The sequence below is a fragment of the Heliangelus exortis genome, chromosome 3 (genome assembly GCF_036169615.1).
Source record: "Heliangelus exortis chromosome 3, bHelExo1.hap1, whole genome shotgun sequence".
NCBI classification, from domain to species: domain Eukaryota; kingdom Metazoa; phylum Chordata; class Aves; order Apodiformes; family Trochilidae; genus Heliangelus; species Heliangelus exortis.
In genome coordinates, this window is record NC_092424.1 from 104,458,232 (window position 1) to 104,471,908 (window position 13,677).

Here is a 13,677-nt window from a genome sequence, read left to right on the forward strand (position 1 = left end):
TGATATAAGTGAAGAATATCTCCTTGCTAACATAGAACAGCAACCACCTGGTGTACCAACATTGACTTAAAAGAGCCAAGCAATCTGTTACTTAGTGTCTCACACACATGCAACACAACAGCATACTTTTTTTTTCCCATTATTGTAGATTTTTGTCTATAACATTGCATCCTGGAAACCTGCAAGTTCCTCACTTTCCTCTCACCATCCCCTGGATGGAAAGAGTAACTCGACAATGTAGGAGAGGACTGAAGCTCTAACATGAGCAAAAAGGACAAGTTATCTGGTTATTACGTTTTCTGTATCTACCCAGAGCCTTTTTTAAAAACTATTTTCTAGAGATCAAGGACAAACCAGACACATGACCACCCATATCCACTCTGAGGATGTGCCTACACTGTAAATGCAGGTGTTCCTGCAGCAGCAGTGGAGAGGGGATTGCAGTGATGGGAGGCAGGTGAGCAGTGCAAACGTGTGCTGCCTCCAGGGGGTTGCAGAGCTCCAAGAGCCTCTGTCTCCACAGGAGGGATGGTTATGCACACCCATTAATGCATGGACATGGCATGTTTCCCAAAAGCTGCAGTCATGCTGGTGATGATTGCTGGATAAATGCATTTTTAAAGCTGTATCTACTAAAGGACCTTCATAAATGGGATCCCAAGACCCCAAGCTGCCTGTGAGATGCCTCCCTCTCTGCTGTATGAGCAGTGCACTCTACTGCCCGGAGCTATCACTGCAGAGTCAAGCACAGCTTACTGCTCCCACACAACTTCTGAAAGAGCACATTCCCCATTTTAAAGGTTAACAATAGCAAACTCGTCAGTTTAGGATAACTTTCTGTTAATCTATAAGGCAGTCCTTATGAAACCTGAGCTACGATAAAGGTCAAATAATGATAACTAAATGCTAGCTCTTCTTCCAGGGCTCATGGGACCCCGTGTAGCTCCACTGAGGTGGGATCAGGTCTGCTGTTACATCACTGAGGTTTGCTAACTCAGAGCAGAGTAGATTCAGGCAAACTTGTCTGCATGAAGTGGAATATGCCAGACTTTTCCCTTTTTGCCCTGGAAAAGGTGTCCAAAGAGAGTTTCATTCCCATCCACCCACTACCCAGTAGATGGGGACACCTATGTTGGGAGTGAAAGGGAGAAGGTGAAACAGACCTGCATACCCATTTCAAAAGAGATTTCAGGTTCCCACAATCTCACCTCCAGACAAGCTGGAGGTTTTCTCCTCCCACCTTGGCTGCTGTTCGTGGCAGATGTTTTTTACACCCAACCACCTAAGAGTGTTATAGTTAGCTGAGCTTGACTGATGCAAAGATGGTCATTCCTCACAGAATCTGAATGGCACACCTTTCACTACTGATTCCTTTTTTTTACCAAGGTTACCTACTAAAGGGGGAGTGCACGGTCCAGTCCTCAGTTGTAACAGTCGGGGACTTCCAGGTTTTTAACACCTACTCTTATCCAGTCAGAGGGAAAGCAGATGGAGGAGGAACATGTTCTGGCCACTTGATGATACAACCCTTTCTCCTCCACATGCAGCAGCTTTCCTTGGCCCACCTTGCTCCCCACACTGCATCTCACACTAAATGTATATAAAACACTTCTCATACTGCTCTGTGCCCTGCTAAGATGGGATTTTGTCATCTTTTCCTACCTTTCTGCAAAACTGTCTTGCAACACTGCAAGTGGTGTGACAACTCCTCCTACATGACAGTGGGACAGTGTCCTAAAGAAAAGGACAGGGTGATATTATTCTTTGCCTTGTTCTAGGATCAAGTAAGATCTTAGAGACTGTTGTTCCAGATACTGAACAATAACCATTCTGGAATGTACTGAGGTAATCACCTATTGGTTTTGAGGGAAATCACCAGGTGAGAACACTGTTATTGGCTGCAAAATTAAACCCAGATACAGAGAACAAACCAACGCTGAGAATGTAATGAAGGTTCCAGTGGGTAGGAAAGTGCCAGCAAAGACTGCATGGAATAAAGAGCCAAAAGCTTTTGGAGAGGAGGTTTATAAGTAGGAAACCTTGGGAAAGTGGCTGTGAATTATTTATGTCTGAAACATTTCTGGCCCAAGTAAAGAGAGTCAATGTACATTAGGAGCAAGCACCTGTAGGACCTGCTGGTGCAGTGAACACTTTGTAAGGGCGATGGAGTGGGCAGCCAGGAATGACCCAGACACTCCATACAGGTTTATGAAGCAGAGACAACTCCTAAAGCCTGATGAAGGTGTAAAACCACAGCACCTCTGCATTGCAAACCATCCAAAGCACACAACCCCTGCTCCTTTTACAAGCTGAGAGGTTGTCTGAATTTCATGTGGAAACACTACATAAAAATAATTTTACTGCTCTCCGTTAGACTTTTAATTCTTAAAGTATTATGAACAGGAAAACTTACAGGACAAGGGGGGTTACCAAACATTCTCCTCTTCAAATACAAGCTTTTTTATATCAGTAGCAGTGGTTTATACTGTTTCAAAAGGCCTGAGCAAAAAAACACCATGCAATTCTATTTAATAAGTTCAGACCAAAAACCCCAATTAGTTTTGTGATGGAAAGCCAGAATCAAGTGACTCACGGGTGCACGTGAGAGGGGAAAATGTGTATGAGAATCTTACTGGCCAAAATTACCTTGAAAGAAATCCAATTTGTGCTGAAATGCACCATGACAGTTCATCTTTTCACAGGAGAGACAAGGAAACACTGTGGAGAATCTGCTATAAAACCTCTCCCAGTGCAGTGAAGTATCTGTGCCAACAATGAATGCATTAGAAGTAACTGAGCAACATTCACAAAACAACACAAGCTGGGAAGTAAGTAGGAGAAATGTTATTACTAGCATCTTTGTTTTCCAAAATACTCATTTGCTGTTAATCTTTTGATTTTTAGCTTCATCCTGTCATTTAAATAGTGTTCTGTGCAGAACAACATCTGTGATCTCTCTTCTCAAAATAAAAATTCAGAGGTCATATTCAATTGCTCATATGCTGGTTTGGGTTTTTTTTTCATTTTCTTGGCATGGTAGGTCAGAAACAGGTCTTGTTCTAGCTCACCTTTTCACCACCAACCAAGCTGGCCCACTTCTTTATTTTCAAGAGGGAAGCAGCATAAAACATGCCAATTCCTCAAATGATCAATGTCATTTCAGAGACAGAGCACTAAGATATAAAAATGGAAGGCAAACATGTGCTTATATATCCAGGAAAGTCTGAAGTTAAACTTTTGAAAAAAATGGTCAGTCATGACATCCCATCCTGCTTTCCTTTTATCATGCATCACATTTATGCAACTTCAAAATTGCTACTGTCAAGTCTCACTGACCATGAGAAGTAAATGCAGCATTTTCTCAGCCCCATGCTCCAAATTTGCTCAAAATGACCATTGCAGAGTTGCACCCTGAAGCAGGAAACCTCAGGAAGGCTGCTGGGGAAGATGTTCTCATTATTTACTGCACAATGTCTCACCAACTTGAGTGAGCCCTGCACTTGTGTAGTCTCCAGGATCATCCATGGACAAACTCACCATAAGAAGCAGAACTGTTCATTAGCATAATTTATTATTTAAAAAGTCTAAATGCTCATGTGGGCAGTCAAAGAGTTTTTCTTTTACTAGAACTTGTATTGCTAGGAACATGCAAGAGTGTTTCTTATTGATGATTTATATACTTCAGCAAAGCTCTCTCCAGTCAGGTGAGAAATGAAGCTGCCCAAGCGTTCACAGCCAGTTCAGACTGATTTCACATGGTATTAAAAAAAAAATAAATAACCTTTTCAATTAAAAGGAAAAAAACAAATCCTACTGTAAATAGCCCAGCTACATTCTCTGCCACAAGCTCCTTACAGTTATGAGATAAAAAGTACATGTTCATTTTTTTTTCATCCAGTTATTAATCTGTCAAATACCTCTACAACAGGATTACAAAAAAATGGTATGCTCTGATCCTAACCTGTGTAAGTAATTTAAAACTGCTTCTAGGAGTGAATGTGAGTAGGAAGGACTGAACTGTTACACCACATTCCTCCTGCAATGTACAGATGCTGTTACCTAAAAAGATCTCCTTCCTGTTAATTTTTTCTCAATACATAAACACTCTGGAGTGAAAAGAAACTCAGTTAACAGGAGAACACCTTATCATTAGCAAATCCACTGTTGTCTCAAATCAAATTGACATTTAAATGTGGACAAACACTACTATTATTAAATTACTGTACTTCTCACAAGTTTCAATATTAAGTATTTAAATGTTCTATATAGTTTCACTTTTCCTTCCCATGAAAGACTGTTTACAACAGCCTGTGAAAGAGTGCAGTTTTAATAAGAGAACTACAGACTTCATTTGCTGTTACTGACCTTCTGACACCTTTACAAAGTACTTCTGTACAAAATCTGTGCAAATATCTCACAGAGATCTAACGTTATGCTTTTCCTCAGCACTAACAATAACCAAAAATATCTTTTCTTCAACCACAATCCATTTTTAACTTGTTTACCCAAGAATGAGGTGTCTTCAGTAAGGCGTAACAGATGTAAATGATCTTGTGCTTCATCCATCAGTGACACATAAAATGATGTGTTTAGCAAAACATTTTCATTAGCTGTGTTTTCAATAACCTCGCTTTTGTTTTTCTTCTTTATCAAGAATAGCCTGTTTTAGACTCAACGCAGCATCTTCAAACTGGGGGTTTAACTCTAATACTTTCCTGAAATCTTTCATGGCTTCATCAAAGTATCCTGTCCCAAAAAGAAAAAAGAAAGAATTATCTTTCTATAACTGCTCCAACTCACAAACCACAACTGATGAATGACTCCTAATACTTTCACTAACAAAAAGTAGCAGCTGTACTTACTGGACCCACTATATTTGGATTCTCCAGAGGTCCAAGTGGGAGTCAAAGGACTTCAGTGCCAGAACCCAAGTGCCTATTTTTGAATCTAAAATGGGCTTAAGGCTCAATTTAGCCAGCATATTCCAAGAGAAGGAGCCAGAAGGCCCACACTCAGGCAACTAGTGGCCAGGCTGCCTAAACCCTGGTTCCCAGGCATACTGCTTCCCAGCTGATGCCCTTGGTCAGGCTCCACTCTCCTGGTGCCTTCTCTAGTCCCTCAGCTTCTGGTTGTTGACTTTGAAAAAGGCCAAGCTCCAACAAAAGGAAGAGGGCTGTCTCCTTCTTAAGACAGATTCAAAACATGGACAATAAATTCCCCAGAAATGGGTGACAGCCTACTGCAAACTGGGAAGGCTGTGCTATGGCTGCAGCTGTTTAAGAGATGCTTTCTTTTAGGTTCAAGGTTTGGGATAGGCTAATTTTACCCTTAATGCAATTTTTCCCTGAACTGAAACTACATGCTTTCCCCCTGTTTTTCGCAGAACAGTGCCATTTCAAATGGCAGAGCAGCACACCTGCAAACAGGCATCTCTACCCACATACACAGGGCAGCCTGGTAGCTGAAGCAGCCTGGTAGCTGAAACATCCTGTGATTACTTGAGAAAAACAGCTGCACCATTTATTTCTGCTGTGATGCCTTTCACCTGCCGGTGCCATCCTAAGGCGGGAATAACTCTGCAGCCTGGGGTGAATCCTGGGGTAAAGCCACGCTCTCAGCTCTCCATCAGCTCCTGGAGCGCTCCCTGCCCTCCCCTGGCACCCGGCGGGGGTGACGCGGGCAGACGGGGAGGGTCAAGGACCGCCGCAATGCTGCCAGCTCGCCGGCCCGGGTCGCCCTGCCCTGGGTCACCAGGGGAAGGGGGGCGGCCCCGGGACAGGCAGCGCCGGCGTGACCGACTGCCCGGCTGAGGGGCCCGCGGCGCGGCCCGTACCCAGCCGGTAGAGCACCAGGCCCCGGTTGTAGTAGGGCACCTCGAAGCCGGGCTGGCACTCGATGGCGGCCGTGTAGTCCTCCATGGCGGCGGCGAACTCCACGCGAAAGTACCTGACCTGGCCCCGGTTGTTGAGGGCCGTGGCGAGATCGCGGTGGGCGCTGCGCGGGGACAGAGGGAGAGGGGCGGTTACGGGAGGGTCTCGCCGCCCCGCCCCGCTCCACCCCGGCCCCGGGGGACGTACCCTGCGGGGCACCGGGCGATGAAGCGGCTGTACAGCTCCTCCGCCGCCGACAGCCGCCGCGCCGACAGCTGCTCCCCCGCCGCCGACAGCAGCTCCGCCGCTTCCCGCTCCATGGCGGCGGCGCCACCGGCAGCCGCAGTGACGTCACGCGAGGCGGGCGTGGAGTGACGTCACGGGTGCTGCAGCGGACGGAACCGGGTTGGTGAGGGCGGAAGGGGTAAGGGCTCTACGTGATGCCCCGGGCAGGGCCGCCGGTTCGTCTGGCTGCGTGCGATGAGGCAACTTGGACAACCCAGTTGTGTATCGTACAAATAAAAAACAGCTCAAATACCAGGAAAAAAATGCGTAATATTAAATATGTGATACACGAAGAAGGTTTTTTCTTACCCAAGTCTGACGCAAAGGCGTGCGTCACCTGCTGTGACAGGCGGCGAGAGGAGGTGTGGGGCTCTGCTCTCTGACGCCCCAGAAGGTGAAGCTGGAGGCTGCTGCCGGGGCCCAGGCAAAGCTCCCGGCCTGGGGCAGGACCTGCTGCACGTCCAGGGCTGAGCCTCAAATTCATTGATAAAACAACAGTGCAGTTGCTAAACCTTTCTGTAGAACAGGGGTCACAGTTCAGCTCTTGAAATCTGTCCCACAGATGTCAGTCGTCTTAAGACGACTAAAAAAAAATAGAACTTGCTCCTCACTGAAATCCAGTTTCAAGGTTCACAGGTGTTTCCTAAACCAGCTGAAGGCATCACCTGAGCTCAGGAACTCAGATGCAGGCTAAGAGCACTGACTGCTAAATGTGTGCCAGACCTTTATTGCTGTAAAGGGTTTAAGAAAATAGCACAGATGTATCAAAGCACAGCAGTGTGACCTGGACAGGCTGGACAACTGGGCAGAGAGAAACTGCATGAGGTGCAAGTGTAGGGTACTGCACCTAGGGAGGAATAACCCCACACATCAGTACACATTAGGAGCTGCTGACCTATTGGAAAGCAGCTCTCTTTAAAAAGATCGGGGAGTCCTGGTGGTCAACAGGATGACAACGGGACAGCAATGTGTCCTTGTGGCCAAGAAGGCCAATGGCATTGTGGAGTTCTTCAAGAAGAATGTGGCAAGCAGGTTGAGGAGGTTAGCCCTGCTGAGGCCCTCCCTGGACTACTCCATCCAATGCTGGGCTCCCTGTACATGTACTTGTCCTTGTACATGAAGGACAGGTAACTACAGCACAAAGTCAGTAAGATGACTGGGGGACCAAAGCATCTGCCATATGAGGAAAGGCTGAGGGAGCTGGATCTGTTCAGCCTGGGGGAGACAGAGGGGACCTCAGCAATGCTTACAAATATCAAAAGGGAAAGTGTCAGGAAGATGGGACAGGACTGCAGTAGTATCCAATGACAGGGTAAGGAGTATTGGTGACAAACTGAAACGCAGGAGGTTTAACCTAAACATAAGGAAGAACTTTACTGTAAGAGTAACAGCACTGGAAAAGGCTGGGCAGAGAGGCAGTGGAGTTTCTGTCACTTGTCACATTCAAAACCTGCCTGGATGCCATCCTGTGCCACCTACTCTAGGTGAATCTGCTCTGGCCAGGGAGTTTGGACTAGGTGATCTCCAGAGGTCCCTTACAACCCCTAACATTCTATGATTCTGTATGCCTGAACAGGTACCATTGCTTTAGTCAAGCAGTGGTAGAAAAACATGTACAATAATATTATTACCAGTACTGTGCATTATTTCACCTCACGAATTACTTCCTCAGAAAAACTGATTTTTAAGAAAACCCAATAATTTCCTATGGAATTAAAAAAACAAAAAATGGAGCTTGCTCACAGTAAAATGTATTAAGATGAATCTACATGCAATTTGCATAGTTTTAAAATAGGCTCAACTTAAAGTTATGAAAGAATGTTTCTACCTTAAAAATTTATAAAAGTGTAACAAAAAAAAAACCTTCAGTCATAACACAGTGCTTTTTTTCACATAAATGGACCAGTAGAGGTTTCTCTTGTGAGTCTTCTGGTTTTATTTACAAGTGTTTCTCCAGTAGAGGCACTAGCTGTTACAATATAGAACCTGAGTTGTATATTAAAATATAGGATATTGGTAACCTTTTAGACAGTATTTTTAAGAGATGGAGTAGATCTGCTATGCTGCACTGTGGCACAGAGGACAGAAGCTGTAATTGGCTGTTTCTTTGGCCTTCATGCTGTGCTTACATACACTGCACATCCAGAGCTGAAACTCCCTGATACATTCTCCTGTTGCAACACATATAGGAAATTTCCCGTCTTCACTATTAAAAAAAAAAAAGAAGAGTGAATAAACCTCAAAGAATAGAAACATAATTTTAAAATAGCAACAAAGTCCTGTTTTGTAGAAATCTGCAAAACACCATAAATACCTAAATGTGTGCATACACAGCTAATTATAAAACCTTTGATGCTCATCTCTAAAATACTGCCCTTCTATTCTGGTGTGCACCACGTTTTGATCAGAAGTAACACCTCATGTAACACTTCACTGTTCATGTAGTATGTACATCTTCACATAACAGAATGCAAACCCTCAGGATCATATATTCAATAAATCAATGTTATCAGATCCAAATGATGAAGTGAAAAGTTTATACAGCCTGCGAAGGCCATTTAAAGGTAAGGTCCAATTAGACACCTGCACTACTATTACATTTATTCCTCTGAAGAGTGAACATGAAAGCCACTAGTGAGATTCTGTACTTCTGCACAGTAAAATCAAACAACAAAGGTTAAAATCCTGTTCATTAAAAGAAAATTGATTCCCAATCAACTTCCATGCTCAAAAATTCCATATTGTTAGCAGAAAACAGCACTGAGGCAAAGATGCCTCTGTGGGTACAGCCACTCCCAAGACTTGCCCCTTAAGCATGCCCTTCATTCTCTGAATCTTTCACTTGATGTATTCATCTTCTCACACCATGTAGATTTAAGTAGTATACGAAACACTCAAGACTTACTGGTTAATAATGGTTAAACATTCACTTGCTGACATTTACATCACACCACAGTGGTGGTGCAAACAGTAACAACAGTAACATCATTACTAAGGTGACGTTTGATATGTCACCTTATCAAAGGTCTTAAAATTCCCATGGTTCTGTCTGTATGTGAATCAAATCAGTGACATCTTTATCTCTGTTCCTCTAATGCAGTCAGTGTCTATTTGCCCCAATAAATTAGTGTTGTATTACCCTTTCTGAAAACTGGCTAACACCTGCATCATTCTTGCCCAGCATTTGGTTTAAACAACAAAGCACCTAATTAACTTGGTCACAGACAAAAGCTGCTAAAACCAAAATACAGAAAATAGCAGAAAAAAAAGCTAATGTTATTTCAGTATCATATGAATATAAACCCACCTCTCAAGACCGTAATCCAGGTCAGGTTTTTTGTTATTTTTCGGACAATGTCTTGTGAATATCTCTAGAGCAAGGTCTTCATACTGTTGCCTGTGCTCTGGCTTAAGAGCTTCCAAGGATTCTAGTTTAGCAAAGGCTTTTGAACAAATATCAAATGCTCTATTTGCACATGCACAGAGTGCCAAAAGGGAATAGATTTCAACGGCAGGGATAATATCTTCATAATCTTGCAAATGAAGAGCTAAGAAATAACAAAACAAAAAAAATCTGAGGAAACTATTTCATGTTTTCCAAGAAGTGACAGCCACAGCATAAAAGAAACTTTTGCTATTAGTAGACTACGAAATATTTACTACTAGTAGACTGCATTTATCTAACAAATGGGATACTATGAACCTAAGTCTTTTCATTGGCATGACTATGAAGAATGTGTGGTTTAACACTTTTTTAAAATAAATAAGGGGATTTGAATGAGAGATAAAAAGGTCTTTCTTGAAACATTAAAAAAAACCAAACCACAACCAAACAACAACAACAACAAAAAAAAAAAACAGGTTGCAAGAAATTGAAATGAATCTTCATTACCTGGACAAATTATCAGGCACTATTTGCTTCTCTAACTCCCAAAAAATTTCTATGAAGCACTGCAGGGCGGTGTGATGTGAATTCAAGCACGACTTACAATTTAAAGAAAAACAAAACACTCAAGAAAATGTCTACAGAGATTGTCCAATTTAACCAGTTAATATTTGGAAATTTAGATTTGCATTGTCTCCCAGGTATCTTGACTGCAGCCATAGTCTATTCATAATATGGTTTTGCTTTAAATTCCATAGATCTACCAAGGGCAGAAACATGTGCATACCATAAAAGAAAATATGCCATGTGCAGGTCTGTAAAATTAGAAGAGTTTCTTTATAGGGTTAAAAATGAAGTCGTACCTGTTGTAAGTGCTGCATCTACAGAACCTTTATAGAGCTGTCTTTGAGCAAGTATGAAGAAATGGTAAGCCTCAGCTCCTCGCCAAGGGTTGTCTGCAAAGCGATTAGTTGAAGAAAGAACATCTTCTTCTAGCAAACCAGCCAAGGCTGAAGCAGCCTGGAAACAAAGCAGTACCACAAGTAATTTTTATATGAAACAGATACAGCAGGAAATAGGGATATATGAAAAGAACTTTTCTTGGTGATTGCACCACTGTCTGTGTTAACTAGGGAAAATATTTATACATGGACCTAAAGCAAATGCTGTTAGGCCTTTTATGCAGTGCACAGACAGAATATATGGTGCAGATTTTCAAAGATAAATATCATATACATGTGTACAAATACCTTCTGTGCACATCTGCAGACTGGTTAATAGTTTGGATTAATATGGCATTTCGACACCAGATCTCTTAAAACTTTGTTTAAACTGTTTCATTTGTGCACATAAAGATGAAAGTGTGAGCAGAAAAAAAAATCTTGTATTTGCTTCACCCATATGTGGAGCCATCACCCTGGTAAATAAGCCAACATAGCTTAATCTAATCACAGATCTCTTTGGGATTGATACTGATTCCTAAAAGACAGGAAGGTAAGTGTCTTGCAAGAAAAAATTATTCTTAGTATCCTAAGTTTTGATTTTCATTGTTATAGTAAAAACATTAAGAAAAACACATTAAACTTAGAAAGGAAAAATAATGTATACCTATAAATACATATGATTTCAGTGTTGCAAAATTATACCTTAAACTATACATTTACATTGTAAACCATACAATGGAAGACTTGCTTTAGGTAAAGCTTTGTTCTTAGCAGAAAAAAAGGGTTAATTAAAAATAGTCTCACCTGACAATAGCTTTATTTATTCTATCTAGCACATACCAGAATTCAGAAAGAGAAAAAAAAAACTTGAAACTCTACCTCTGAATTTTTTCCTTTAAGTTTTCCCTTTTGTGCATTTTGCATTTGCTCATGGCACTGTTCTGTAAGTAGGGCTGATAATACATAAAGCTTTTTAACTCGCAAAGGCTTTGTCCTTTTCTTTGCCTCCTCATCTGCAATCTTAAAAAATAAAACCAAGAAAATTAATGTAGATTTTTAAAAAAAATATATTAGAAGAGTTGCTTCATTCTCTTGGACAGTTGCTTGTACAAACCTATGAAATCATGCCAAAAAGTGATTCTGCATTTGAACATAATAATTTATACTGCAAACAGAACTATAAATGAAAATGTCAAAGTGAAGTATGCACATTATTCTGTGTTTATTTAGTTAACAAGTATATAAAGCCAGATTCTCAGGAAGGATAAATCATTTTAACCATATATAAGTCTATAGACTCAATATAAACTTAAAAGTAGCTATTCATATACAGTGTAATTTAACAGATACATCACTTTCAGTAAGGACAGGAAAAAAGAATGGCCTTTGAAAGTAATAAATATAAATAAATATTTGCTGTTAAAATTACATATCACTCTTACAGGCTTCATATGCCTTGTAAAGAAATCTCTGCAGACAAACCAAATTGAAGCAACATCTTTATCTTATAAGCACACCACAGCAGTTTCTAATTGAAGATACCAGCTGAAGAAATACCAAAATTTAAATTCTGGTTAATGAAATTGCTGTTTTTTAAAAATAAAGGAAATAAAACTAATCCACACAGCATATAAAATAATGTGGACATTGCACCCAGGCCAGTCTGGTATATTCCTTTACTAGGCAATGCAGTGCAACAGGACCTTTTCTGAAGTGCAGTTCATCTCATTCTGAAGTGAAAATCTCAAATCTGATGGCTTTTGTCTGGAAAGTCTCTCCTCTGGCTACAGAGGACTATTTCAGGTAGAGATACCTGAACTTGGGAGTTGGATTAATCTTTGCAGTATCCTGTACAATAACATCTGGTTATTGCCTGGACTTTGTTAACACTAAAATAACCCAAAAAAATCAAAAGTAGCATGGAAACAATAAAGGCTAGTGCAAAAAGCCAGTTATTTGACATAAAAATAAAACCTGCAATACCTTGAACATGAGCTTAGCAGCTTCAAAGAAATAATTGGCTTTACGATACAGTTCTATAGCATCAAGGATTTTATTCTTTTCCAGTAAATAACTTGCATATCTGGACAACAAGGATCCAATCTCTTTCATATTGTGATTTTTAGCCAGCTCCACAGCTTTATTCCACTAGAAATGAAAGCAGACAATTATCAACCTCACTGTTTACAAATGCATTCATAGAACAAGCTGGTTATTCATGAACAGTCTGCAACATTTGTGTGCAACACTTCATGACTTTCATTTGGAAAAACACTACTGTAAAACTAAAGTAAAAAGCAAGAGAATACAAATATTAACATCATTGCTGATCATGTGGTGCAGCAGGCCTGGGAAAGAAAAGACCTCTCCCCAACACCACGTACAAAGAAGTTGCTTCTGCTTTGGTAAAAGCTTTGCAAAATCACTTCCTTGCTACTTACAGCTGGACATGTGGATTTCAGCATTTCCTGATATTACTAAAACCCAGACCGTCAAAAGCATGGCTAAAAGAGGACTCCAGCCCATAAACTTAAGACACTAACAAGAACACTTTTACTTGTCCTTCTAGACACCTCATTTTGCTGTGAATTTTCCTGATCTTCAGCAGCTTGGCTACTGTTGTTTGCCCAGTTCAAAAATCTGGCTGAGAAACTTGGACAAATCTCATAACTCATAGCCCTTCAGACCCATAAACTAGGAAATTGTTCACCTAAAACCAGCACTAGCCAATTCTGCCATTCCCATACATAAAGTTCCTCATATTCATCCTCAGATTCTCTCTTATTTGTGCTGACACAAACATTTGCTCATGTGAGTCATACTGGGGTACAGCTCTAGCTCTAGCTATAAAACATACAGATAATTTTTCAGAGACATGCAGAGTTTACAGCTCTAGCTGTAAACATACAGATAATTTTTCAGATCAGTTCTTTTCCGGGTAAATCCTAACACAGCTGCAAACACATTTGCACCTGTACAAGCAAGGAAGGGGATGTGGAAAATAAGCAGAGAGAAGCTCTCCAGTCTTCCTCCCATTCCACCAGGAGGCAGCACAGCCTGGCCCTGCAAGGGCCACAGCTGTCTGTATGCTGAGCATGCTTCTTACTGCACACATGCACAGCAGTGACACTGCTGCACAGAGCTTTCTCCAACAGTCTCATCCTAATTTTATGTAACAGCCTTAAGCACTCAA

At 41.4% G+C, this 13,677-nt stretch overlaps 2 protein-coding genes across 3 annotated transcripts in view; both read right to left on the reverse strand.

The window, feature by feature from the left end:
- Positions 1 to 3,552: 3,552 nt before the first annotated feature.
- TTC32 (tetratricopeptide repeat domain 32) lies at positions 3,553 to 6,389 on the reverse strand. The gene is made up of 3 exons (XM_071741998.1): positions 6,078 to 6,389; positions 5,834 to 5,994; positions 3,553 to 4,746 (listed from the first exon to the last, which is right to left on the reverse strand). The coding sequence occupies exons 1-3, from the start codon at positions 6,188 to 6,190 to the stop codon at positions 4,619 to 4,621; spliced, it is 402 nt and encodes a 133-aa protein (XP_071598099.1). The 5' UTR covers positions 6,191 to 6,389; the 3' UTR covers positions 3,553 to 4,618.
- A 1,678-nt stretch (positions 6,390 to 8,067) lies between these two features.
- The window catches only part of WDR35 (WD repeat domain 35), a 39,182-nt gene continuing 33,572 nt past the window's right edge, over positions 8,068 to 13,677 (reverse strand). For both annotated transcript variants that reach the window (XM_071741997.1, XM_071741996.1), the window contains 5 exons: positions 12,468 to 12,632; positions 11,364 to 11,504; positions 10,404 to 10,560; positions 9,463 to 9,703; positions 8,068 to 8,361 (listed from right to left, as the gene is read on the reverse strand). In XM_071741997.1, the coding sequence (XP_071598098.1) occupies positions 8,214 to 8,361; positions 9,463 to 9,703; positions 10,404 to 10,560; positions 11,364 to 11,504; positions 12,468 to 12,632 (852 nt within the window). In that variant the 3' untranslated portion in view covers positions 8,068 to 8,213. The remainder of the gene's footprint in view (positions 8,362 to 9,462; positions 9,704 to 10,403; positions 10,561 to 11,363; positions 11,505 to 12,467; positions 12,633 to 13,677) is intronic.